At 37.1% G+C, this 27,894-nt stretch overlaps 3 protein-coding genes across 4 annotated transcripts; 1 reads left to right on the top strand and 2 right to left on the bottom strand.

The window, feature by feature from the left end:
- Window positions 1-3,362: 3,362 nt before the first annotated feature.
- Window positions 3,363-7,419, bottom strand: LOC6642183 (pre-mRNA-splicing factor CWC22 homolog). Of its 2 annotated transcripts, none has more exons than XM_002065587.4 (3): window positions 6,783-7,419; window positions 5,500-6,718; window positions 3,363-5,414 (listed from the first exon to the last, which is right to left on the bottom strand). In XM_002065587.4, exons 1-3 carry the CDS (start codon window positions 7,326-7,328, stop codon window positions 3,622-3,624), a joined length of 3,558 nt encoding a protein of 1,185 aa, XP_002065623.1. In that variant the 5' UTR covers window positions 7,329-7,419; the 3' UTR covers window positions 3,363-3,621. The 2 variants fall into 2 exon arrangements, with proteins under 2 accessions (XP_002065623.1, XP_023031829.1); XM_023176061.2 differs by having other exon boundaries at window positions 5,500-6,715.
- A 475-nt stretch (window positions 7,420-7,894) lies between these two features.
- LOC6642182 (40S ribosomal protein S26) lies at window positions 7,895-8,535 on the top strand. The gene is made up of 2 exons (XM_002065586.4): window positions 7,895-7,978; window positions 8,051-8,535. The coding sequence occupies exon 2, from the start codon at window positions 8,062-8,064 to the stop codon at window positions 8,404-8,406; it is 345 nt and encodes a 114-aa protein (XP_002065622.1). The 5' UTR covers window positions 7,895-7,978; window positions 8,051-8,061; the 3' UTR covers window positions 8,407-8,535.
- Window positions 8,536-12,648: 4,113 nt separating this feature from the next.
- On the bottom strand, window positions 12,649-14,128 carry LOC6642181 (pyruvate dehydrogenase E1 component subunit alpha, mitochondrial). The gene has a single exon (XM_002065585.4). It carries the CDS (start codon window positions 13,995-13,997, stop codon window positions 12,705-12,707), a length of 1,293 nt encoding a protein of 430 aa, XP_002065621.3. The 5' UTR covers window positions 13,998-14,128; the 3' UTR covers window positions 12,649-12,704.
- Between the last annotated feature and the right edge of the window lie 13,766 nt (window positions 14,129-27,894).

The raw sequence follows: 27,894 nt of genomic DNA, 5'->3' as shown, positions 1-27,894 counted from the left end.
AAACTTGGCCAGGCCCCGAAAATATGCGGCCTGACCTCTGATTGCTGCCGATTTGGTTGGCCTGTACGGAGAATCCCAAAGGTGAGGATAAGATTAGGACTATACTCCCCCGGGCCGTCCCTGAATATGGAAGATTCACTTACCCCTCGATCTTGTCCAATCCCGTATGGGCATATACCCAGGATTTGGCTTCCCTCTTGGAATGAATTACTGCACAAAATTATTCTGGATTCTCACATCACTTTTTATCTTTGGTATTAAATTTTTTTTTTTTTACTTTTACTTTTTCCTTCTTAGGCTCTCGCCCTAACCAACCACTCTCGAGAACTTCTTCGACCGATTTGACCTTCATCTGTCCCGACTATCCCGACCAGGAACAGTCCCAACTCCGAAATCCTCTCTCTCAGATTTGAAAAGCCGGGCTACCGATCTTCTCATTTGTTACCCGCTCCCTTACCCGTTTAAGGGGAAAAATTCCCTACCTTCCTGTCTCCATTATCCAACACTACATATTTCCTGACCTATCGATAACTATAAACAACAAAAACACCCCAGCCATAACAATAAAGACGTTCAGAAATATTTGTTAAATTGCAAACATGAGTTTACCACGCTCTCCAGATGCCTTGGATGTGATAGCAAAGATGTTCCTTGAGCCAATGCCACAACCAGGCCCAAATTGCATGGCAACTGAGAGTCTAATGACGGAGCAGTCGATGGCAGAATATATTACGGCTATGTGGGCTGACCCCCTAGTGCCCTATCACTTGGAATGCGGCGGAGTGGGTCACAGTTTTGATGATATGCCGGCCGTAAGTCTATGTGTAACTAATGGACTTTTTAGAAACAAAACTCGCCGTTTATGTGAACTGTCAGCTCAGGGGCAGCTAGTCAGGACTTTTATAAAGCAATATAATTTGGATTTTTTGAAGATTCATGAGGAGATGGATCCTGATCGTTTATCAGATTTACTTACAAAGGCAGCCATTTTGGATGCGGCTAATGATATTGTGGTTTTAGATGAGGCGGCATTTCTTCGACTCCTGATGCTTCAGACAATGACTGTTGATCCTGTCCACTTGGTAGAGACCTCTTCCGCTGTCAACGAAATGGCTTTGAATATGTATGTGAAATCCACGGACATACAGTCGCGTTGGTCTCCAGCTTTGGAGGCATCGAATGGATTGCAAGTAGGCACTGAATTGGAGACAAGCACTTTATATTTTCGTACCCTCGACGAGTACACTCATGATCAGGAACTTCTAAAGACCAAGGATGGCCAAGAGGTGCACTGGAGTTGTGTTGTCTTTGTTCCGGTTAAATTGAACTGGCAAAACCAAACATGGCTAATGCCCTACATTCTTGCCTTCACGACAACCGCCTGGTGGAATCATGCCTACACAATAGATGTAACTTACTCCAATTCCATGGAGTCAAAGGTCGAGGATAAGCTAATGAAACAAAGGTTTATGCCAAGATCAAGCATGGTCTATATACATGGTGGACATGAACGAATTTGCTTGGTTGTGGTGGATGCCAGAAGGGAAGCATTCCCACCCGATGCGGACTACAAGGTATGCGAAGGCATCTCGGCCACCAGATTGGGTAACTTTGAATTTGCCAAGCATGTGCATAGTTATCTAAAAAGAACCGTCGATCCGAGCAATCCAACATCTCATATTACACAAGACGATTGTGTCCATGCCCTGAATCGAATAAAGGAGCTCTACTGTACCCCAAACCAGTTTCGACTTTTTCATCTTGAAGCCTCAATTTTGGCCACCTCTCGATTCAATGGATTTGGTGTGTCACCGACGCCTGAAGCAGTTCCCGGGGGTCACCTCTTTGGGCCAGTTCAATTTAACTCGCAAACGCCCATTAAAATCGGAGACTATATTTTGCCCGACTTGCTCGACGAAAAGGCTGAGATAAGGAGTCAAAGACTCTATTGCCATCAAATGTGGCGCTGCGATCCTCTAGGCTACTTTAGCCATGGAAGTGTAAGTCTACTTAAAGATCATGACCAAAATCCTTGCCCCCATAAAATGAAAGTTCGTTGCAGTCAATACACTGTTTCTGAAAGCCCACCAACTCAAAGAATTCTAAGAGCATGTGGTTTAATCGAAACTGAGCCTGTTGGGAATGATTGGATGCCCTTTGAAGGACATCTACGTACAACGTTGGGCTATGGATCCCTAATGCTGGGTTTGACCAATTGGGCTTTTCTCGAACTGGGATGTACGATGTTTGAACACAATGGACTGGGAACCATACAATTTTATTCCCTTTGGTCCACTTTAACCCAAGGATTTGTCATAGAGGGGTTTCCTTATGGGCACAGTAATAATCATAATCAACGATTCCTTAAAGCTTGTGGTTGGATTATGAATTGGGCGTCCAAAGCGAAAAACGTTGACAACAGATGGTTCGATTGTCACTACAGCTGGAATGTCCCATGGTGGTATGTGGCCTCCATTGCCCATAAATTTGGATGCACTTTTGAAGTTCCAAAAAAAAGACTTACAATGTATTATGATGATGATGATGATGTTAAACACACAAATGACTGGTTGATTCTTCCACATTTTGATGATTCAACTGGCCAAAATAAACATCCATATGACCTTAGCATACTAACGGCCAGTTCTAAGTATGAACGAGATGTAAGCCCTCGGATGCCAGCTTATTTCAAGATACTTACTCCTACGTCAAAGGGCCAAAAAGTGAAGCACAATTCGCTCTCATGGAATCCCAACAATGCACTTGATAAAAAGAAAAAAAATTTCCGTTCAATGTTCCACTGTCGACAAGAAGCTGGTGCTGTGGAATTAAATGTAGTTGTATTACCCACTGCACGGATCCAGGATCGGGCACCTAGAGCATACGTTTCGCAATCTAATCGCAATGATTACGCGTATTGCCTCAGGTGGCCAAACATAAACCTGACTTGGTATCGGGATGGACAAAAGGTTGTTGAAAGACCTTCAATTAATGTCATTCCAAATTATATTAATATCAAAGATGATTATGAAGATAGTGAGGAGGAGAAAGATATAATAGAGCTGTCTATCGGTTTAGAGAACCAAAATCTTAAGGAAGAGGTCACTGAACTCGCTTCGGAACACCCTGTTCCCTTGTCAAAGGGTTAAGCGGAGATTACTCTTACTGTTTTCACTATGTATCAAATAAAATATTTTATTAAATAAATAGATATATAAATACATATGTACTTTATGGAATTAATATTAAACATTTTCGGTATTTAATTTTTCTCTAAAATGATTTCACGGCTCTGGTCAGGTCAGAATAAATCTTATGAAAGATTATTCGAAAATTTTACATCGTTTTCGAAAAAAAAATAATTGAAAATCTACAAATATTTATTAAGATTGATCACAAAACTTGAGAAGAATTCTGAAAACAATTGAAATTTTATGAGCTTCTGCTAAATATAAGGATTTGATTGAAATTTTAAAAGCCCAGCTAACTCCCTGATTGAAATGATTATTTGGTTTTTGTTGTTTGCCTTGATAGTTTGTACATTTATAATTGTTTTTTCAGATCGGTTCTTTGTACATAATTAACATACAATGTAGGAGAAAATTGGTAGAATCAAGAGTCTTAAGACCGACCCTTGGAAACGCTACGTCTCCGATATCCCCTGTGTGGACTGCGGTCGCGTTCCCTTCTGGAATTATCACGATCTCGTTCACGGTGACGATCACGATCGCGATCTCTTTCAGGTTCTCTTTCAGCTCGTTTATTACGATCTCTTTCTCTTTCCTTCTCAGTCCCTCTATTCCGATCCCTACCAGATATTCGATCACGTTCTCTTTCCTTGTCGAATCCTCGATCACGTTCTCTCGCCCTATCCCGTTCCTTTTCTCTATCGTTTGCCCGATCACGATCGTTGTCACGAGTCCTTCGATCGTCTCTGTGTTCTTCAGATCGTCGTCGTTCTCTGCGATCCCTGCGCACCGCATGGCCATTGGATTGCGGTGATGCTGCCACAGGTCCCTCTAAATTGAAGTCATCGCTGTCTCTGCCCTTGTATATGTTGTTAGTGCTCTGATTAGTTTGCTCCTTCCGTGTGATCTTGGCCTTGGGTTCGCCATCTTCACTACTAGATGATGATGATGAGGCGGAGGATGATTCAGAGGTGGAGGCTGAAGATTGGGAACTAGAACTGCTGCTCGATTGATCACGCTTGCGTTTTCGCTTCGACTTCTTTTTTGATGCCTTCTTCTTCTCTTTTTCAGCGCGTTTCTTTTCTTTTTTGGATTTCTTCTTTGATTCTCGTAGCTTTTGCTTTTTCGTCTTCTTCTTTTTGTGCTTGGTGTCCTGGCGTTTGCGCTTGCGTTGCGGTTCACTAGAGGATTCCGAACTGGATGACTCACTGTCGCTATCCTCATCGCTGGTGCTGGACTTTTGCTGCTCTTCATCACTCGAGTCACTGCTCGAAGATGAGGATGAACTTGAAGATTTTTTTGCAGATTTATCCTTGAAGGGATTCTTGCCACCACTATCATTAGCTGCAACAGTGGCGGACAGAATTTCCGCATTAATGGCAGGAACTTGCTTTGGGGCATTCTTCAAGAAACGCCTCAAATCATCAGTAAGTCCGCCCAAACCAATTGAGGTAAAGAAATTAATCGAGAATCGTGTGTTTCTGGGATTATCCTTGGGAAACAGACCGGCCAAACTCTCTATTAAGACTTCCTCCTTTAGCTTGTTATTGAGCTTGCCCAGACCCATATACTCGGCCAACTCTTGGAACAGAATCTTAATAAAGATTCTGCTCGATGATGTTGTGTCGTCTTCATTCAATTGGATGCACTCCAGCACATCCCAACTGATGGCGTCGGTGAAGAGCAAATGGGCAAAAAACTTGCTCACATTCCTCAAACGATTCGTGTCCAGGCGATGAGTCGTCTGATACGTGTCCTTGAAGATCTCCTCAAACGGCGGCACATATATCTTGTTGATGTTGCAGAACCTTTGGGCCAAAAGGCCGTAGAATTTCTCATAGGTTCGCTGTTCGGCACAGCAATCGAGAAACATGTGACACAGCTCAACCTCTTGCCCGGGCTTTAATTGCATTTTCATTAACTTGTGGGCGCACTCCTCGTAGTCCAAACTTGAATTGATGGTCAAATAGATGGTACGCCGCAGGGCAATTAGATTCGTTTCGGTATTGTCAATAATATCCCCAGCATCCGGTTTGCCTTCCCCAGCATCTGCCCCCTCTGCCTCCGAACCGGAGTCACCATTAGAATTGGAATCGGAATCAGACCCAGAATCGGAGCCCGAACCGCTGCCATCGGAACCGCTGGCATCGCTACCCAATATCTCTCGGCTCAGTCCTTTGTATTTCTCTTCATTTTCTGCGAAATTTTCGTCAAATTTAAAGACATCTGCAAAAAAACAACAAGAGGATCAAGGATTAAAACTGCTTCCTAAGTAATGGGTGTTTTTTTTTTTTGGTTTTTGGTCACTCACTCAGTATGTCCTCGGTTTCGGTGGCTTCGTCCAACATCATGAGATGGGTAAATTGATCATCCTCTTCGACCAGCTCCAGTTCATCCACAATGGCCTGATGATCCTTGAAACCATCCTTGCGCACTTGGAAGAGCACTTCAATCATGTATTGAACGCGTTTATCCAGCTTTCCCTCATGCAAGATATTCCTCAACATCTCGAAAATGGCCCCAATGCCTTTCGATGAAACTTCGGTCAGCTTCATGCCGCATTCCTTGAGGAATGCAATGGCCACTTCCACCGAATCATCGGTGGGTGTCTCCACCAGCAGGGTAAGGATCTCCAGAGCCAAAATCTCATGGGCCACTCTCTGGTTGACCAAGTGAGCAATAAATCGAGTGGCCGACATACAAACCATCTTGTCATTCCGCCGAAATGCTCGTCGGAACTGAATGACCAGACGTTTGAGCAAAAGTTCACCAATATTTGGAAATTTGGAATTTATGATTGCCACCAGAGCGGCATAGACATGGGTAAAAGTGGGCGACGCTGCCTGAGCCTGAATAATGCTACGACTCAAGAGACCACGCCCCCGAACAATGTTCTCATGGAGCAATTCCCTTGTAATAATGGCTATATTGGTCACATTCACCTTGTTAATGAAACCATGAATGGATTTCTTGAGAGCCTCCCAGGCGATACGCTGATAGGCAGCCGACGCCTTGTCCGTGATCTCGGCCTGCATGAGACGCAGCTTGGCCGGCGGTATATAGGCGCCGCCGGTGCGCGAAGTCAGCAGATCCACAGTACGACGCTGGCGATCGGTAATCTTGGCCTTGGGATCGGTCACGGTGGCATTATCGGTTGTGAGTTGCGCGGGATCTGATGATTTGGACCGTGCCGAACGGGAGCGGGAGTGGGAGCGTGAACGTTCGCCCCGTCGCCGATGACGCTTTTCCCGCTCTTTGGCACGCTCCTCATCACGTTTTTCCCGCTCCTCGTGACGTTTCAGTCGCTCCACACGACGCCGTTCCAAGGAGCTGGAGCGACGGCGTATGGGGCTTTTACTACGGCTACGTGTCCGGCTTCTGGTTCTACGTCTCCGCCGACTTGGGCTACGACTTGAACTACGGCGCCGTCTGCGTCTGTCCTCTTGAGGACTAGGCTTTCGAATGGCACTCGAAAGGGAAACCGGCGGCGGTTTATCCTTCTCAGTCGGCGGTAAGTCATCCTCATCCTTCTGCCAATAAAGTTACAAATAAATATATGTAATTAAGATTATCTTGTGTCTCGCAAAAACTTACATCGGTTATTTCGCCTTCTTCTATGTGATTGGGAGAATCGGTAATGTCTTTTACATCTGGATTGCCATTGGTGTTCACTGTCTTCTCATGCTCTGCACTTGCTGGAGCATCAGGTGTTATTTTCTCTGTTGTTGCTTTTTCTTCTTCTAACACATCAGCTTTAGACGTGGCTGCAATAGCTGGAGTCTCTGCTGCGTCCTCATTTTCCCCTCTGTTCTCATGCTGCTCATCTTTGCTCTCCTTCTTATCATCCTGTTTGGTTTCAGTTTCTTTTAACTCCTTCTCCACCTCTGCTACTGGCTTCTCTGTCACAGCGTCGTCCACTGATTCAGTTGCTGGCTTCTTTACCTCTTGTTTGCCCCGTGGGTTGTCCCCGTCACCAACATCTTTTGCTTTTGCACTATGCCGACTTCGGCTACTGCCAGCATCGCTGGGACTGGGGCTACCGCTGCCACTACTGGAGCTGGAGGAGGAACTGTTGCTGCTGCCGCTACTGCTGCCATCGGAACTGCTATTTGAGTCACTTTCTGCGCCGCTTTCCACCATTTTACATTCGAAAATGCAATTTAAAAGCGATGGTGAAAATCTCGTATAGCTAAACGTTGGCAGTACCTGCAAAGTCGCGGTTTAAATATCTGGCAACCCTGCAAAAATGTAACCGCGTCCGGCAAGTATCGCATGAAAATAGCAAAGACTGCAACCAATATATATTTTTGCTCAGTTTAATAATTTAGGTTTTTTTATTATTAAATAGAGCAAGAAATAAATTTTTCAATCGAATCCCTGTCAATGCTTATATCTACAAAAAGAGGTATTTGTACAATGGCTCATGTTGAGTTGGCAAATAAAAATCAAAGCTGTCGCAATATAACAACAAGTTGACTTCTTTCCAAAAATGCTTTAAAATTTTGCACATTTTGATATTGTAAGAAAGACTACATTATATTTTAAAAACCTTTTCAGCAGTCTTCAATTATTATTTTGTCAACAGTTCTGCAACAGTTGATAACAGTGAACACGATTTATCGATAGCATAAAGGCAACCGTACCAGTGTGAGAAAATAACACATATATGCTTACACTGGCAACTCTACACGTAGCGAAAATTTTGAGCTGGCAACTCCCTTTTCGCATAAGTGTCGCCTGGCGTGAACACGCGGATTTCGTTTGGTGGATTTTTGAAAATAAGAAATAAGGTAATTATAAGTGCCATCCGGTGTTTAAAATATAATAAAAATGCTAATGCATCTACTTGAAACCATCTGCAGTTGAAAGCACGATGACGAAGAAGCGCCGTAATGGTGGACGCAACAAGCACAATCGCGGCCATGTGAAGCCCGTCCGTTGCACCAACTGTGCCCGCTGTGTGCCCAAGGATAAGGCTATCAAGAAGTTTGTTATCCGCAACATCGTTGAGGCGGCCGCTGTGCGTGACATCTCCGAGGCCAGCATCTGGGACTCGTATGTCCTCCCCAAACTCTACGCCAAATTGCACTACTGCGTCTCCTGCGCCATCCATTCCAAGGTGGTGCGTAACCGTTCCCGTGAGGCCCGTCGCATTCGTACACCTCCATTGCGCTCCTTCCCCAAGGACATGGCTCGCAACAACCAGAATAGAAAGTAAATTTCAACTGTCGAATTGCTTATAAATTAACTTATCAACCGGCAAACAAGATCCACATGACGATAATGGTGTGTGCAACTGGCGAGAATCAGAAATATATAAGCATTCGGGTGTTTTTTTAAACAATCATCTATTCAATATTCTGATTCTGTGGGTGGGAAAAATGATTTGTATTTGGGGGCCGCAGCAAGAACAGTCAGCCCGATTGATTCCACTTTGATGCACATTTTCCCGTACTCTGCCTCGAACAGGTTCGGCTTCCGATGCTTCTCCGCCTGCTAAATGTATTAAGTCGTGTGTGATATCTCATTTCCGGCCTCCAAACACCCTGGAAAACAATCTGTTACCCATTGCCACGAATTTAAAAGCCCAGATGCCTCCCCCTCAGGCATGTAGATTATGTGATGGGAACCGTAACCGAGTCAGTGTGCAATCCGTGTTGGAATGCCACATTGTGTTTTTTCTATGGGTATGCGTTAGCCTTACCTAGAAAGATGTATCAATATCCTAGATAGATGTCTCATTAGATGCATGTACATGTAGAGTCAATGTTAAAAACAGAATCTTGTTGAAGGAAGGAATGTCTACTTTAAGTATTTTCCATTTGGATCGAAGCCCCGCTGAATCCACAGGAAAAACTAAATCGTTTAGATGCTAATATAGAAATCCTCAGTGTCGGATCATTGGGTCAGCACAAGTTATAGGAATTTTGAGGTATTTTATTTATGAAACGCTATATAAAACCTTATCTGGCCAGAATGCTAGCTTTAGATTCTATTAAGTCATTAATGTTCGACTCAGAATCATCGATGTAATAGGATTAAAATCTTTACTGAGATTGACCATGATAGAAAAACTCTTGTTACCATTTATCTAAAATATTGTTTGGTATTCGTGTTTTTTGAATTGCCAACTTGCATATAAAAGATTATTATATTTTTGAACTTCGAAAACTTAAAGTTTAAACTTTAAATTATATTATGTTTTCTAGCTGAGTTTCACTCCGCTTTGTATGCAGTTCAATCTAACAATTGTTATTTCTTTGAATTATAAAATTAAAAGGTCGCATGCAATTTTAGGTTTTCAAATTGCTCGTCATTGACAGCTGAGGTCATATATGTAGAACCAAATTTCTCAAGATAACTTTGAGTATGTTGAATGTTGAATTAAATCAAAGTGTTTTATATTTCACATAGATTCCAAAGAATAAGTGAATATGAAAACAACTTTTTAATGAAAAATTGGAATAGAAAAATATGACATAAAGATGCTTGAGCTTTCTATTTAAAAAAATCAATTGCCAATTGCCTTACAAATTTTCCAAATTATGTAACGTTAATTTTCTTCTTTGAAGAAAGACAAATCACCCAAAGGTTACGATTAGCATTAACTTTATGATAAGATTAGCTTAACAAATTTCACAATTTTTAAAATACTTAATAATTTGTTTGAATCTAAAAAAATCTAAAAACTTGGCTATTAACACTAAACATAATTATGAAGGGCATTTCTTAAAAACGACACCATATCTGTCCCTTTTAATTTTTGTTATAGGATAACTATATTTACAATAAGGAAAACTCCTAATTCCGAATTTTCGAAAATCTAGGCTTTTAAAATAAACATACATAAATCGCTTGTGGATTATTTTGGATCTTTGTAAGAGATCTTTTGTGGTTATAAACAATAATCGTTAGGAGAAATGTATTGCTTTAATGTCACTACAAAAAAATTTTTTAAAAACGCATATTTTTTCGGAATTTATTAAGCTTTAGAGAGTTTTTAGAGAGAATTTACTGTAAATATCATTTTGGTATGTTAAGTTTTGGCAATCTTAGCCCAAAATAAATGTACCAAAATTAGATATTTAAAAGAAACAAAATCTGCATAATTTCGAGACATTAAAAAAGAAAACAATAAATGTCAAAAGAATACAAATATTTATATTATACAATACATATGTACCTACTTACACACACACACACACACACACACACACACAATGACACACACACAATATAAGGAAAAACATTTTTCCAAGGCTTATGAGACGCTGACGAACGAAGAAAAAATTCATACAGTGTGTATACCCTTGCCCTATTAAGGGTATATTCACAACGACTAGAAATTTGTATATAGAAATACATATATAAGGAGAGAGCTTTGATCTCCCCAACAACTTAATATCGTTATCGTTGTGGGAAACTTAACATCCATTATCAAATATTAGGTTAATTGTGTATATAGTAAGTCCAGTAATAGTTATTCGAAAGGGTATAAAAAGTACAGCTTTCTCGACTTAATACCTTTCCACTGGGGTTTTTGGCATAAATTACACAGACGTGAGCGCAAAGGCAAATGAGTTCGAGAGTTTAAGGAGTGTATGGGTATGGGTGGATGATGGAGTCCTTCCTCCTACTCCTGCGGAGACTGGCCTCAATGGCTCGTCGCATGCTGCATACGTACGTGTGTGTGTGTGTGTGTGTGTGCGTGTGTGTACTTCCGTTTCCTGTTTACCCTTTTTTTGCTTTCCTCTTTCGTTTTGGTTTTTTCTTTTTTTGTGCTCCTTCAGCCGCTTCTTTCAGTTGTGATACATTTTTTTCTGCTTGTGCAGCAGTTCGCCGTGCTAAATTATTGTTTTCGTTTTGCTTTGCAAATAAAACGTAGACGTAAGCAGCTGCCGTTGATCATTTAGCATAAATTCCAAAGAGAGCACACAAAATGTTAATGAAAGTTATGACTTATGCCATTTGGACAAGTTGAGGATGAAGAAACGCAAAAAGCGTGTTAAAGAAGACCAACTTTTCCAGCAATGAGAAATTGCACGAGAAAAAGCATGAGATGAAATAGTTTCCAGTAATCAGAACTTCTTCAGAGTACGAAGTCGTGGCCTTTGGTAAATTAACCTTAAGCTAAGACAAGAAATAGTGGATATTCATTTTACGACTCTTCATTTGCTTGCAATATTAATTAGCAAGATTTTTATTGCAAAATCAAATTACTTTTTTTATTTGGGTAACGCAAATCAATCAGGTTTCACCTTTATGGATTGAAAATTCTCTTTTTCTTCGTATTTTTAATATACATTTTGTCAAAATTATACCTTGGACTATCTAAAATTTAATGTCCCTAATTGTAAATCTCCTCAACTAAGAAAAACAGAAAAAAACAGAAATAAGGTTACTTCTTGCTTAGAAATTTCAACGCAGATTTCAATTATTGTCTTAAAATGTTTTTAAAAAATAACCTCGATTGAAAAACTGATTACTTCAAATGTTATAATTTAGGTTTTTTTTTTAATTTTATTGCATTGGCATAATTTAATTTTAATTTAATTAAATCCAAAACTTCCGTAGAAAACGATTTAAATATGAAACGAAACGACTTAAAACTATTTTTATGATGTAATTTAATTCTTTATTTTTTGAGTTATCAGAAATACAGAATTAATATTTTTAAAACTTTTAGTGATAATCCTCTTAATGTTTATTTCAGATTTAGGCAGGCATAAAAAAGGTTAAGAAATCTTTTAGTTGTCGACTTATCAAGGGGATATTTATTTATGACTACCCAAAATAATTTTGTAAATACTCCAAAGTCTTAAGCTCCAAAAGCTAATCCTTGACGTTTGTTTTAAACATTTTTTGAGAAGTCTCTCTGGCAAAGGCCAACAAGAAAATCAAAGTTTAAATATTTTAGTTAAAAAAAACCGTTCAAATGAGCAGGCTTGAGGTAATTTTCGGGAAAACAAAATATGAGCAGGTTGTCTGTATAGCGCTATTTCAGGAACTACCAAGGTTACTAGTTCACTCTACAGTTGTAATTCATACCGCTAATTCAACACTAAAACCAGTTCTGAATTGTAACTCGATGAAGCGAAAAAAAGGAAAGCATAGCTTACAACCCCAAAGTTCTTTTTTTTTTTTCATAGTCCGACAAGCGTGAAAAGATTAGTGGAAGAAGCATCGTTCAAACCACTTAAGCATCACCAACGATTGAAATAAATAGGGCGCTAAAATAAATTTCCCAGTTTCGAAAATATTATTTTCTAAAATAATTGCCTACTCCATCAAAATTGTGATCTAGATCCGCTGAAACTTCATTACAATTTTGCTCAAATTTTTACGAATTTTGTCTTTTTCTTTAAATTTTGAACAACAAATTTTACATTTTACTAAAAAATCCTAAACAGTTTCAATTTTTCACCTTAATTGCATTGATTAAAAGACAAAAGTCTTGGTAATTGATCTGTGTAAAATTTTAATAATTTAATATTTAAAATTTTGTGCTAAAGATTTTTAGGCATTGCTGGCCTTGGTTCTGACATGTTTCAAATTGTAGCCATGAACGTCGCGCATATTGCCCTCGACATGACCAGCATAGACATCGCTCCAGAGATGGTTTATAGGTAGTTCCTCATCCTTTTTGGCCCTGCCGATGGCTTCGTTTACCTCATGACGCACTTCGTCGTCGATTTGTTTCAGCTCGTTTTGCGAGAGGATCACATTGCCCTGGCAAAGCAGACGAAAACTGTTGATGGGATCATATTTAATGCGAACATTTTGAATCTCTTCACGAGGACGATAGCCAGTGCCCGGATCCGACATGGAATGGCCATAATATCGATGAGTGCTCAACTCCAAGAGCAGGGGTCCCCTTTTCTGGGCATGGTCAATGGCAAATTCTGCAGCACTACGCACAGCCAGTATATCTTGACCGTTCACCCAAATGCCCGGTAGGACATCACCTCGGGTATAATATTTAATATTACAAGCAGCCCGCTCTGCACTGGTCCCCATGCCATAGTTGTTGTTCTCACAGACAAACACAATGGGCAATTTCCAGAGACAAGCCATGTTGAAGCATTCAAAGATCTGACCTTGATTCGCTGCTCCATCGCCGTACAAGGCGAAACAGACGCCGCCGTTGTTGGAATATTTCTTGGCTAGAGCTATGCCAGCACCCAGGGGGACTTGGTCACCCACTATCCCAGTGCCACCATAGAATCCCTGACCATACATATGCATTGAACCGCCTTTACCCTTGGCACAGCCACTCAGACGACCAGTCAACTCGGCTAGAACGCCCAGAGCCGACACGCCCATAAGATAGGCCCAACCATGGACCCGATAGCCGGCAATAAGTGTATCCTCTGGCCTCATGGCTGCCTTTATGCCCACTGCACAGGCTTCTTGACCCGTGTACAGGTGACAAAAGCCACGCACCAGACGCTCCTTGTACAATAGTGAGGCAGCCGCTTCCAAGCGTCTGATGGCAACCATTTGCCGATAATACACTTTTGCATCTTCTTTTCCCAATCTCACTAGCATTTCCGGACCACATTCAAGGCGATGCAAATGGAAGTCCTTTTGCAGGCGCAGAACGCGCACTTCGTCCATCGATTCCGACATAGATTCACATTCATCAGGCACATCTAATTTCGGCACTGGCAATCCCACTGCCATTTGCTTATCGTAATCCACCTCGTCGCATTTTTTATTGTCACTTGAACCATTTGGAGCCAATGGGCGTGGCAATTGGGCTGGTGTAAAATGGAAAAGGCGTCTAATCAATCTTCTGGCTCTGTACATGGTTCTACAATCGAATTTTTGCAATTTGTTAGAAATTAAAAACGAAGGAAAACTGTTCTAGATTACGAGTGAAAATTAACAAGTCAAATGTCCATAAATTGTTATCAAATATTATGGAAAGACTTTTGGAAAGTTAATCATATGAATACTTGAATAAATTTGGAATCAAAGCCTATGGTGGCAGCAAAAATCTATATTTTGGGAAGACCCATATCCTAAGTGAAAAAATTCTCAAAAATCGTGAAACGTCCAAACTCACACGTACATACAGTGGTGGCCACAAATCTATGGCGTTTATATTTTTCGACTTTAAATATGATTTTCTTTACAATTCAATTAAATTCAATACGTTTCAAGATCATTCTTTAATACTTTTCAAATGATAATATGCTAAAAGACATCGTCAAATCTCTTTCAAGACCATTCTTTAATACTTTTCAAATGATAATATGCTAAAAGACATCGTCAAATCTTTAAATCAGTAATTCTTAAAATCAAATTGTTTTATTGTTTAAATCAAAGATCACATATACGATTAGTTTGAGAATTAAACTCGGTACTTTTTAAGTTAAGTGTAAAAATTTATTTACCAAATTGATTGGAGTCGTTAGAACTAATAACTAATGCCTAGATAACACAGGCCGACATTTTCTAGGTCATGAAGGTCAAAAAGTGATCTAAGTTCAACAGGTTTTTTATAGTAATTTGGGGGTGCTGATCACGGCCCTCTATTCAGTTTTTGCTTTCGAAAAAAATGCGTTGGAATTATACAAAATGGCGTAATTTTCAATATTTTCTAGTATAATATAAACAAGTTATTATACTCAAAACGTTATTATTTTAACCTATTAATGTATTAGGTATGATTTAAACGCAATTTACACAAAATCAAAGAGGCGTTTCTTTGTTATCATGCATATTATCATGCACTTTCGTTATGGTTCCAAAATGAGTAAAATTCGAACCAAAAAGTATGCTATAGGGATTCGAAGCATTTGCAACTTCTTAATTTTAAAGAATTATTGTAATTTTATGAATCTAACAAATTGTTTATAAGTAATGTTGGCAAACAACAGCTATTTTTCTTAAACAAGAAATTGTAGAAAAACAATTTTTAACTTTATATAGTATACTTTTGGGTGTCTATTTTCCAGCCCTAGATCCCCCAATATCACAAAATCTGGACGTGATGAACAAAAACTGAGTATGCAGTCAGAATCAGCGTACCCGAATTAGTTAAAAACACTTCTCAGGTTAACGCCACCAAAAATCATGTCGGCCTGTGTAATTTTTTTTTTCAATATTTCAATCTGACAAAAACTTTGTAAGATTGTTTAAATAATTACCCATGTAGTGGTAAAATTATGAAAATCTTTGGAATAGCCTTTTCTTGCTTAACTAAGTTGAATACAACAAAAAGTTGTTGCCTTTGACAAAGATTTTTGAGCCAAAGATAAGTCTTTGGCACATTTTTATACATACATAAGTTTGCGATTATTGTTTACGAGATTGTGAAAGTCTCGGAAAAGCATTTGTATTCCATTTCCTAATATCTTAATTACTTTGGCTAAAGACAGATCACAAAGATAGATCACATTGAAACTCAGCTATCGACCAAAAATGATCGAAGTGACAAAGAAAATGGCATTACTTTTGGAAAGAAAAAGGGGTAATCTTCTATGTGTAAAAGGCAATGAAATTGGCATTGAAGCTACTTAATATTTAAGTCGATTTAATTGTAGGGAAAAGGTTTACATCTTCATGCATTAAAACATTTCGGTACGGTCTTGCTCTTGAGTCTAGACTTGCTATAACCAGACACATTAATTTTGGTTCATTTCAAAACCTTTTCATCGTCTGCCACTTAAAAGGCTAACAAGCGACCTTGTCCAAACTAAGCCAAGTTAACTCTGATTAATAGAAATTACTTAAGGAAATTGCATAACTTTTTCACTTTCAATACTTTTTGGATTATTTCGTATAAATTTTCAACTTGCACTTTTGACACTTCGCATATGTATGTAAGTTCCATTAGGCGCAGTCTCCTTACAAAGTTTTTCTTTTTTACCATTTTGTTTTCTATATTTTCACTTTAATTTCCGTTTGTGTGTGTCGCCCATTCACTTTCAACGCCAATATCCTTCTTTTTTTTATTCTTTTGGTATTCTTTTTGTCGGTGTGCGGTTGAAGTACCCAGTGCCATGGACAGAACAAAACGCTTTCCCACCAAATACACGCACACATGGACACTGAAATTTGTGCCCTTTTTTGTTGGCAATTTTGTTTTGATTTTATTTTGTTTTGTTTCGTGTTTTTTTTTATTTTTATTTTTATCGTAAATAAAAACGTTAAATGTTTTTTTAACGTGCGCCCACTTAACACTCGCTACAATTTTAAGGCAATTGGGCACAACAGAAACGGCCACGGCAACAGCATCAACAATGGTCAGAATGAAGGATAAAAAAAGAAACCATTGTGATCTATGACAAACATTCTATACTCTATAAAAGATCGGAAATGTAATGTTAATCTAAGTTGATATAAATACGTAATCATTTCTGCATTTAGATTCTTAATTGATGTACTTACAGAGAAATACTTTAACTAAAAAGTTAATGAGTTATTGACTTTTAAATTTAAGTTTTAACGACCTATCATAGATCCCATAATTATATAGACTCTATAGCCATGTCAATAAATTATATTTAGCTCATTTGGAAAAGGTTCGACTGTGTCCAGGACTTTCAAATCCTTTTCCTTCTTGCTATTGCTTTTAAAAACTTTCAGCATTTAAATATATTTAATAATTAAATACTTTACTTTAATTTTGTTAGTGACTTTTGATTATAACTAAACTCTATGTAAGAGTACCCATAGAAATATATGTATGTACATAAGTCGATATAGTATAGCTTTACTCTCTCCGTATGTGTGTGTGTGTGTGTATGTCGTTTTTATTATTATTATTTCGCCATTTTGTTAGCTGGCTCGTAATTTAATATAGATTTCTCTTCGACCGCCTCCCATTTGCTCATTTTTTATGCTTCCAACAATATAAATTGTCAATTGATTTTGCGCTCGTATTTATGAGTCTGGCCTACATACATACATACATACATATGCACATATATATAAACGGTTTTTCTTTACTTTCTTTTGCGTTTTTGTTTTGTCAACAAGAGATTTTCCATGGAAAAATTGCAAATGAAAAATTGCCTGTACTGAAAAATTATGTTGAACATGTTTCAGGTTTGAATTTCACTTTGCTTACTTACAATTTTCCTCGTTTTCTTTTGGCCATTGTCAAACAAATCATAAAAATAGCAATTTTTATAGCCATTACTTTTATTTCAATTATGATTTCTCTTGTTTTCTTCACCTCCCGGATCCTATTCGCCTTCTCGAATGGAAACTGTGAAAATTAAAATACATTTTATGTACATCAGTTTGTTGTTTTTTTCCTTTCTTTTTCATATCGCTGGGGCACATGTAATACCTACAAATAAATATTGTAATAAAAAAATTGTTTGCATTGAAAAGAAAAAGGCATAAAAATATACCAATACAAAATAGACTTTACTTCTTCCCACTCCTTCACCCCCATCAAGTCACACCATCATGGAGTACCTCATACTTTTTATTCAGCATAGAGATTGAGTCGAATGTTTATTTTGTGATTGATAAAAAACATCCAGTGGACCAGGTCAATGAAACAGTTATGACTTTTAGGTACCCTGTACCAAGAGGAATTATATATTTAAATAATTTTTCAGCTTTAATTCGATTCTCTTAGTTTATCGAAAATGGAAAACTGTTAAACAAGTTTTTTTGATTTAGGAAAATTATTTTATAATCGAATTGACGAAAATGCCAATTTCGTGAGCCAATTTAAGATCGTTCGATTTAACAAATTGAAGTCCATGTTTATCAGTATCATCGTCGATATTTTCCAATTCATCCAAAATGCCTCGCACCTGTCATCGTCTGTTATTGAGAGATATATCATTTTTATTGTAGTCCGGAAAACGAGGGAAGATTGCAAAACTTACAGAAGAAAACAGCCAGATGTTCAACTTCATTGATCAGAACTTGAAAGGTCTTGCGATCGACCGACTCAATCACATCGGCAGTCGGCACTCGAGGATTTCTTCTTCCTTCATCAGGTCACCTGATAGAGTATCCCTATTTGAAAACATATTCAAGGTTTGCTTAAAATATTTCAGTCTCTTTCGGAGAAAATCTTCTGAGTTAAAACAAAATTTAGTAAAATACAAAATTATATAATAAATGTCGTTTATCAAAAACATCTTTAATATAGAAGTGGATACTAAATATATATTGAATGGACCCAATATACCATTATCAAGCCGTGAATAATGAGCATCAGAATGTTTGATTGTTGTTGCTGTTAAATGTGTTCATGGGGTGTTATTATTTTTATTGTCAATGACATCTGCGGGTCGTATCATGCATATGGCCTTGGGCTGCTTCACTTTCTACTCTCACCAATATGGGAAAAAAGCCATGTGTTTTATGTAAATCAAAAAAAAAAAAAAGAGCAAATAAAAAAAGAAAGGATAAAAAAGAGAAATGAAAGGAAAATAAGTAAGTAGAGCAAATGATGAAAGAAAATTTGCATATAAAAATTAAGCCTTTACATATAATTGAATACATACACACACACACAAGCACACCATGATATGCATTGTATTTATGGTTTGAAAGGATTTAAAAGGGCCACAAGGCATAAAGTTATTTATTGAAAAAAAAAAAAATACTCAATTAAAAGACTTTGTCAAACTAATTGAGGTTTGAGTTTTACAGTGCAATAGAAATGTCAATTGACTTGGGAATCAATGTAAAGCAGTTTTTCTTATTCTCATATTAATATTAAATAAATGAAATCATCGATTGACCTCGACAGGTCGTTACATCTGACCAGATGATATTAAATAACATTTTTTAGAATTTATGGTTCAGAAATATAATCAATATATTTGTTGTTTTCAGGAATTTACTTTTAACTCTTCTCTACTTGAATTGTTTAAACGTCGTTAACTAAAATTAGCTTTAAATTTCATATTTGTATGTTTCGAAAGTTGTCTATAAGAAAATCACTCCATGGAATTATGAATAGTTTTATAAAGGCTGAATTTTCTATTTCTTTTTAGTGTTAAGCCTTAATTACTTATTTTATGCTAAATTACTTATTTTATGTAACATTTCATAATTAATTTCATTTCGAATCATGACATTCCAAGAAAATTACAGCATAATATTATGGTTCTTCAATTTAAAGAAATGTAGGCTAAACTCTCATCAATATTAAAAAATAACGTTAAAGCTTTATTTTACAGAAAATTTTGAACATATTTTTATGTTTTACTGACAGCTCCATTTATTTTCAACAAATTTTACAATTCAGCTTATGAGCACTTTTATAAGCTGATTTTAAATAACATAAAATCAAAGAATATCAAAGTTTTTTGGGTTTCACTTTTTTAAAACATTAAAAGTTTCGGTTTATAAAGTATTCACACCTTTACGTATGCCTAGATGTGAATACTCACCTATAGTTGTTTATTAAATATAAAATATTATTATAATAAGTATAATATTCAATAAATGGCATTGCTTTTGCATTTAGTAGCCTTTAATGTATCCCAAGATAATTATATCATAAGTAAGATGACTAAGTCGTATGTTAAATATGCCTCGATGACTTTTTTTGGGCTTAGATTCTTTATACTTACAGAAATTTAATTTAGTTTTATCACATATTTCCCATTAATATATTTCCCTAGAGTCTAGTGTGTACATTCGAGTCGAGAGATAAAGGACAATCCACGCTTTTTCGTCTTTTGTCTTAAAGTTTTGTTAGACACAATCTCATTATTTGCCTTATTTGCTATATAATCAGCTTTTGTCCACCTTTGAAGCTGCTTTTAATATTCTAGAACAAGTATTTCAGTTGAAATATTCAATCTTTGATACATTACTTGTGAATAAATTGTTGTTTCATTATTTCCACATAAGCTGCTCACATTGAAAACTGTTGTTTGCTGTCCATGTGAAAATTCTATTGGAACAGTGAACAATTATTGTTGTTTTGCTCATTATTTTCTTGAGTTGATTTCTTAGTCTGGATTCCAGGTCATTTCGCTTATTCTCCTGATGCAGCTTCATTTGATCAATTGTGCATACCGATGTGTTTTTTTTTTCTCCTCTTCTCTCTGCTTTGTTTGTCTTCACTTCTGTGAAGAAGAAAACTCATTTGTTGTTTCAGTTCTTGGAAATTGAATGCAATTCATAATGCAGTAGCAAGTCGATGGCAAGCCATCAATACAATTAAATTTCCACGCTGCTTGATTTTGAACGCTTGACGCATTTTAATTATTATGAAATTCGAGAGCGTTCCAATTGCTCATCCGCCCCATACGCCCAACTATATAAAAAAAGGGAAAATGGAAGAAGAATAAGAAGCAGGGATCGTTTTATCCATAGTCCAAGCCTTTATCTCGCCAGGCACCGTCTCTTCCGGTGTGGCAAACGGAAGTACAGCAAAAGAAGATGAAGAGCCATGCGAAAATGAATGTCATTCATTCATTTAGTCATCCATTCGTTCACTTTGGTGGTGCCTGGGTCCAACATTTTGTGCATGCAATTAAGCCACACCTGGATTCACTGCACCCAGTACCTATACCTGGAACCTGTAGACCTGTAGACATCGTTGGTTGCTGGTCAAGTTAATTACAATCTACATTGTTTATCGGCCATGTGGATGCTCCCACTGCAACTTCAATTCAGGCTCCGTTTACCTGGTCTTTTCGCCCTTTTTGTTTCCTTTTGTTTTCTACCTGAAAATTAATTCCACGCTGTTTAATAGCATTTTTAAATATTTTACGCCCAAGTCCTTTGCTTTAGTAGTAGCCAACGTCTGGCTTAATTATCTGAACTCGGTTTTTTTTTTAAACATTTCACTTTTAATTGTTTGAGGTTAATTAATAATTTAGTAGATTCACTGCAGAACATTTTTCGTTGCAGTTGTCTGAGGAGTTTGAAAGTCCTTTTAGCCATCATCTCTCAACCTACTCAACCGCAGTTCCCTTCCTTGTCGTTAAAGAGAGAGTCACAAAAGCCGAAGGTTTCTGCTGTGTGCAGTTTTAATGGACTTTTGGTCTGGGTTATGCTAATGGCCGAGACCGAAGCTGAGGCTTTTATAGGCTTCACTTTTCTACTATTCTTCCCCCCCCAACCATTTCATTATTGAAGTCTAGTCTGAGGCCGCGTAATGCTCTCATCTGCATAACTCTTCATTAACGCGAAGGTAATGCGTTTATGGTAACGCAGACTGTAAAAATAATGTTTCATAATTGAATTATCATTGCTAAAGTGATGAGTGATTAAAAGGAGCCCAGAGAGCAGAAGTACAGGGGTGTCTTTATATTTAGGTCACTGCTATTTGATGGCAGCTCTACAAAAATTCAGCGACTTTGTTTATTTCGTAAATCAGCTGAAAAAAGTTTATAGCAACAAGGAGCTCTGCTCCTCGTTCAATTGCATGGCAGAGGTTGTATTTAGAAAGGACATTTCCTGGTTGCAAAATTAAAATGAATCTGTGATTTATTTACAAATTTTAACTATTTTTTTGGTGTATTCATTTAAGGGAACTAAGTACATTTGATTTTCGCCTTTCTAATGTAAAAAAAATTGCAACTTGTTACTTACGATCCATAACAATAATCGTATCAAAGGCTACTTTACATATCTAAATTGTAGAGGCCATAAAGTAGATCCAATGCAGAAATCTTAATCTTATGAATTTGTGATAAATGAGCTTTAAAATCGGCTTTTGATAGTCTTGATTTTTATAGATTTTCTTTCGTTTCGTATAAGTTTTAAGTGGGGCTATCCACTAAACTAGTCTTAACAGGTTTCTAGTTTTTAGCTTCGTATATGTTTTCTGTATTAACAGAATTGATTACAAATTTTCCATCATATCTTTATTAATATCTAATTCTATACCTCTTGGTGTCAGTTCTGTGGACCTTATCCCGGACGAAATCTCCTGGATGAGTACCAAAGTTGTTGAGATTCAATTTACACACACTGGTTTTTATTTTATCAGCTTTATTGAATTATGTTAGTCTATTAGCTTATTGACAAAATTATTAAGTAGTTCACAATGTTTCTCTCTATTTTTTACACACACTACTCCTCATGCATCGTATATCGTTTCTTATCGATACTCTATCGATAACGATTCTTACTTGAAGTCATCTTTACGACTGCCCATACCGAAGAACCTACAGTTCTTAAGTCGCTTTATCCCGATTTTTTTTTTCCTATGCTAGGTTTACTCTTAAGATTGCTATATCCTTTTCAAAATTCTACATATCTCCAAGTTTTAGACTTTCCAGATTTTCCAGTTTTATCCTGATAATAAAATGTTTAATGTTTAAAAAATAAATTCTAGTTTCTAAAATTATCTTGAAGTGTGAGTAATTTTGTAGTTTCCGTTGCTGCCTTAAATTTCCCTACTTCTACTTTCTCATCAGTTTAATTATTGACTAACAATAAGAAGTTTTTTCTAAAACTGTCAAATAATCTATTTAATATTGTCTTGAAATAATTGAATGAATTCTTAACTTTATACTAACTTGATGCTTTAAAGAGATCTTTTATTTGCGATATTAAAACAAGAGTATATATCAAAAATATTCGAAACATTGAGCTCTTAAAATTTTGCTTTGATTATCGATGTAATCATGTCGCCAAAACCAATGGAAATCAAATCATTATCTCATCTAGATGCACATCCACGCATGATTGTTGCTTTCTAGGCCGCAAATCAAATACGCCCAATTAAACAACGTTGATTTCAATGATGTTCTTCGCTCTCCACTACCCCGAAAAACCAAAAGACCATGCAACCGACCAACCTTGGCAAAGGTTTTTTTTCGTAATTATTTTTCAGAGCAAAGTAAAATGGAAAATGCTCACACCCGCACACATATAGACATAGATACAGACACACACACACACACACACACACACACACACACACACACACACACACACACACACACACACACACTCAGATATATGTATAGAGGAAAATAGATTGTGTGAAATCAGCGCTAACCAATTTCAAATCAATCACTAAACGTTCAACCGCCCAAAGAGAAAGGGAGAGAGACCGAGAGAGAGAGAGAAGGAGAAGGAAAAAACGCAGCGAATTGAGGATTTAATCGAGCGTAATGATTGCGCTTATCAGCTTCAGCTAACCCAAAAGTTTCTACCATATATAGTAACCAATATAGAAGAGTCTTTCAAGTCGTGAATTTGTGTTAAATAAAGGCCTCATTATTTTAAGTGTGGGCGATTGAAATCAAGCAATTGCTTCCCTAATAGATGTGATAACCTTTAACTTAAAGTCATTTCGCTTGGCAAAAACAAAAAAAAAAGTTTCAGATGAGACTTTAAATCATTCTCCGGGTCGGTCAATGGGTTTGTTGGTCCGTGCGTCGGTTGGTCGGTCAGGCAAATGTACCTTAATGAACACATGTTCGCAAAACATTAAAATTAAATGTGCCGCTCATTAAAATTTTAAACATACAAATTTCCCTCGAACCCAAAAATCATATGAAAGCAAATGTTGCTTGACATAGTTTTGCTCTGGGTAAACGTAAAGGTTATACAAAAACACTAAAGTTTCCCCCTCTCTCTCTTCCTCTCTCTCTCTCTGTTTCTCTGTCCCAGGACAATTCGGGTTTGTAGTGCTGTGACATGCGTCATATAACAATAATAACGAAAGCATTTACGTTAAATGTCAAAAAGGGGTTTCATCATCATCATTCTGGATATGACCAGAAGGTTTGTCATGATAAAGCCAAAGTGTTTGGTCATTCATTGGATGGCGGAGGGAGGAGCCAGAGTTTGTCCGGCCATCCTTCCTTCAGGCTTCATGCCAAACACACACACACACACACACACACACACACAACCATAAAACAAAACAGACATATTGCTGAAGAGACTGGGCCAAGTGAGACGAAACTCACTGACTCTGCTGCTGCCAGTGTCTGATGGACGGACTGAAGGATTGTCTGACTGAATGACATGGACATGGACACAAGTTCAATTCAATTTTTCGGCCATGTTTTTGGCATTTCCATATATGCAAATGAATATGTTGAAAACCGGAAAATCAGACATACAATCAAGGGGTAGTGGGGAGTAAACATCAAAAAACAACAACAACGAGATGGAGATATGGAAAATGAAGGAGGAGTTGAAATACTAATAGATTGAGAGAGAAGTTAGTAGTGGGTTAAGAGTTAAACTTCGTTTAAAAAACAATAGATCAATGAATTTATTAAATGAAAGTGGAATACAATTGCAAGACAAACGAGAAATGGTTTGTAAATTAAGAAAGAAAATTGATGCCAGAAATCTTAGAGATTAAAATTGAAATCTAATCAAAAAAAGATAAAATGTTTATGAGACTAATGATTAGAGTATTCTATGAAGAAGTCGTCCATTAAGCATCGTCAATTTAAGAGACCGAAAGTGGTATTTAATGGGTATCAATTCATTCTAGCAGGGTGTTACTTCGAATATCAACTATGAAATGGATACCGACCATAGGTAAATACTTCTCGCTGCTAAATGATTGCCAGCTGATGAAATGCCAAACAGGATGTGGGCAAGGACGCGACATGTTGCAAAATGAGTACGACTGAGACACGGATAGAAGTACGAAATTCAAATGAATAGAGCACAGTGCGGCAATCAAAAGCCAACACGCATACAGAACAAACGAGAAGGACGGGTTAGATGGGAGGGGAAAGGAGTCGCCTAGTAGAAGGACATCCGGTCTTGCCTGTAGCAACGACAAATGTCATCAAGCAGTCCAAATAATAATAAAATATACACTTAAGCCTCGTTCTGGGCTGTGTGTGTGTCTCTTAGCCACATATGGAGGGAACATTCTGGCCTTTTCCCCTCGCTTCTCCTCGTCCAGCACTGAGCGTGGATTTAAATAAAACGGAAATTTATTTCGACAAATGGCATTTACTTGCAACGGATGTGCCGCCATTACAATGACACGGAAAGGCTACATTCTATACTCCACACGACTTCCACGAAAAGACTATCTCACTCCGATTCTATCTGTCTCTGGGTCTCCCCCTTCTACCCTGTCTACTCTGCCTCTACTCGTGCGCAATTCGAAATGGCCCAGCCCAGCATGTGATTCTACATACAAACTGACTGACTAACTGACTGACTGCCTTCAATGTGAATAAGTGGAATAATGGGTCAGGCTAAGCCGCAAGCATCCAAGTGGCTGCGTTGATGACGATGATGTCTCCCTACCGGAAAAACCCTCACGCACCATGGGGGTCGCTCGTATACATTCACAAAACATGCGACAGTTGTATGATAAATTGTATAACATTTCATTTTTCCATTGCTACACTAAAACAAAACTAAACACAAATGAAATCTAAATACCCTTTACTCTAAATGTAAGGCAGTCTAAACTGAATATCTAATATGATTTAAGCATAATTTCAATGACAACGTTTTGCTGTTTGTCATGGTGAACTCGAATCGTAAAATGACTTTTTTAATCTCGAATTACCAATAGGGTAATTTTGTCTGTTGGACAAATGGACAAGTTTTGCATCTATTAACACATTTATTAGCTTAGTTCCTTACTTGTTGTCTTAAGTTATAATAACTAAGTTTGGAATACATTAGTTATGATGCCTTTGCATTATGAACATATTTAAAACAGCTTTATATAACTTGAGGTAATTAAATGTTGTTCTTTTTTAAGTAATAAATTGTTTCGCGGATCAGCATCGCTTATTATTTTTGCAATATATTGTAATTATTTCATATATATGTATGTTTTTTGTTTTCTTTTTTACTGTGTATTTAACTGGAGGCAAAAGGCTGCACATTGAGGCTTTATATTATCCCCAGACTCTGGCCATTTAGCATTCATGAGATAATAAAGAAGGAAAAAAATAAAGGCAAAAGTGGACAACAACAAACGATTTCAGGGCCATGCAAAATCATGTCATGTTTTTTAAAGCTCACCAACATTGCGTATACGCAATTGTAAGTGAAAGTCAGTGTTTCTTGCCTCAAGCTGTGGATAATTTGGGTTCTTACACACACACACACACACACCCGTCGACAAAATCTAAGCAGGAGGAGGACACAGACACTGGTTGTGTAGATATTATACTTTATATTTGTATGTATGTGTGTATGAATGTTTGTTGTGTATATATTTTGGCAATTTTTACTTTGATCAGTATTGTGTTTTGTTCTTGTCCTGGGTCGGGTTTTTATGCTGGCAGATTGTTTGTTTGGCTTTTGATTTTTTTTTTATTTTTATTAAAAACAAAATGTTTTATATGTGCAGCTAGTCATTTGACTTGTTTATGCGTGTCCTTAAAGTTAAACTCCCAAAGGGTCATGACGTATACCAACCAACCAACCAACCAACAACAACAACAAAATAAAAAAGGTTTCGACCCTCTGACGACGAGTATCAATTTTTATTGAATGGGCTGGCAAGTGGGTGGCGGTTTCTTTTTTTTTGGGGGGCGTGTGAAATGGTCATTCGGGAAATGAAATTGTTATCTAGTCTGTTATTGGGATTTCCCCTTGGAGCATTCACTGGAATCTAAATATATTTGAAATTATGCTCATTTAATAATGATTTAAGAAAGAAAATGTACACATTCTTTTATATTGAAATCTTTGCTATTTTAATATTCAATAATAATTGAAACAATTTTAATGTCCCACATTACACATTAAGATATACATAATTGGTGTTTTTTGTTAAGTTGAAAATAAAATTACTCATTTAACTTGCTTAAGTAACATAATACTCATGTATTGCCTAATGATTTTGCATTTTTTAAGACTATATCACTTTAGAGTTGTAAATATTAAGTCTTCAAGTTTTATTATAAAAACCAAGAACAAATTTATCTCACAGATTGAACAAGAGTACAGATACAAACAAATAATGATAAATAATGTCCGTCAAGTTACTGACACTGTTAAACTCGAGTTGGCGACGGTCCTCTGTTAACCCTCTGTTAAGTTCGGTCCTCTGTTAACTGTATGAAACCATATAATAAAACTTGGTGGGGATATAGATGAATAACTGGGGGATAATCTGGCATTCAGTCTTCATTGAGCCATGTTTTTGGAAAGGATATACACGAAAGCGAAAAAAGGACTTTTTCGAGGAGAAATTGTCAATACATGGAATGCCCAAAAACACCCAAAACTGAATTAAAATCGATAACTTTTTCTCGGAAAAACTTAACATATCGATTTGATGTGCTATCGAATTATTTAAAAGCACATCTCTAATTGTACTTGTATACAACGATACAAATAAGGTGCAACCATGTCGATTTTAAGCATTTGCCTTGTGTTCTATTTCAACTTTCAATATCTTAGAACTTTTTTTAACTCCAGTCAAACAACAAAGAATTTGGTACACCTTCTATTGATGCTGCTGAGACGTTTTCAAAGGATTATTTGTGAAATTGGAAACTGTAAGTTAACTTATTAAATACATACACATATGCAACTATATTGCACATACAAACATATTTATCATCTTTTTTTAAATTCCAGATTAATCTGCAGAATACCACAATAGAAAACGATGATGTTCAAGATGATGTTTCAATTTGGTAAGGCCCAGTCCATGGATGACCAAAACATGTCAATATTTTTAACAGAATTTCATTTTCTGAATATTGCTAAACAAATTTCATTTCTCTCACCTGCTGTAATAATAATATGAAAAGTTCTTGATTATTCTAATTGTGTTTGTCTTAAAGTTAAGGTG

The sequence above is a fragment of the Drosophila willistoni genome, assembly GCF_018902025.1.
Source record: "Drosophila willistoni isolate 14030-0811.24 chromosome 2R unlocalized genomic scaffold, UCI_dwil_1.1 Seg167, whole genome shotgun sequence".
In the NCBI taxonomy this organism is placed as follows: Eukaryota; Metazoa; Arthropoda; class Insecta; order Diptera; family Drosophilidae; genus Drosophila; species Drosophila willistoni.
The sequence above is the reverse complement of the archived record's forward strand: the minus strand, read 5'-3'. Positions and strand labels throughout refer to the sequence as shown.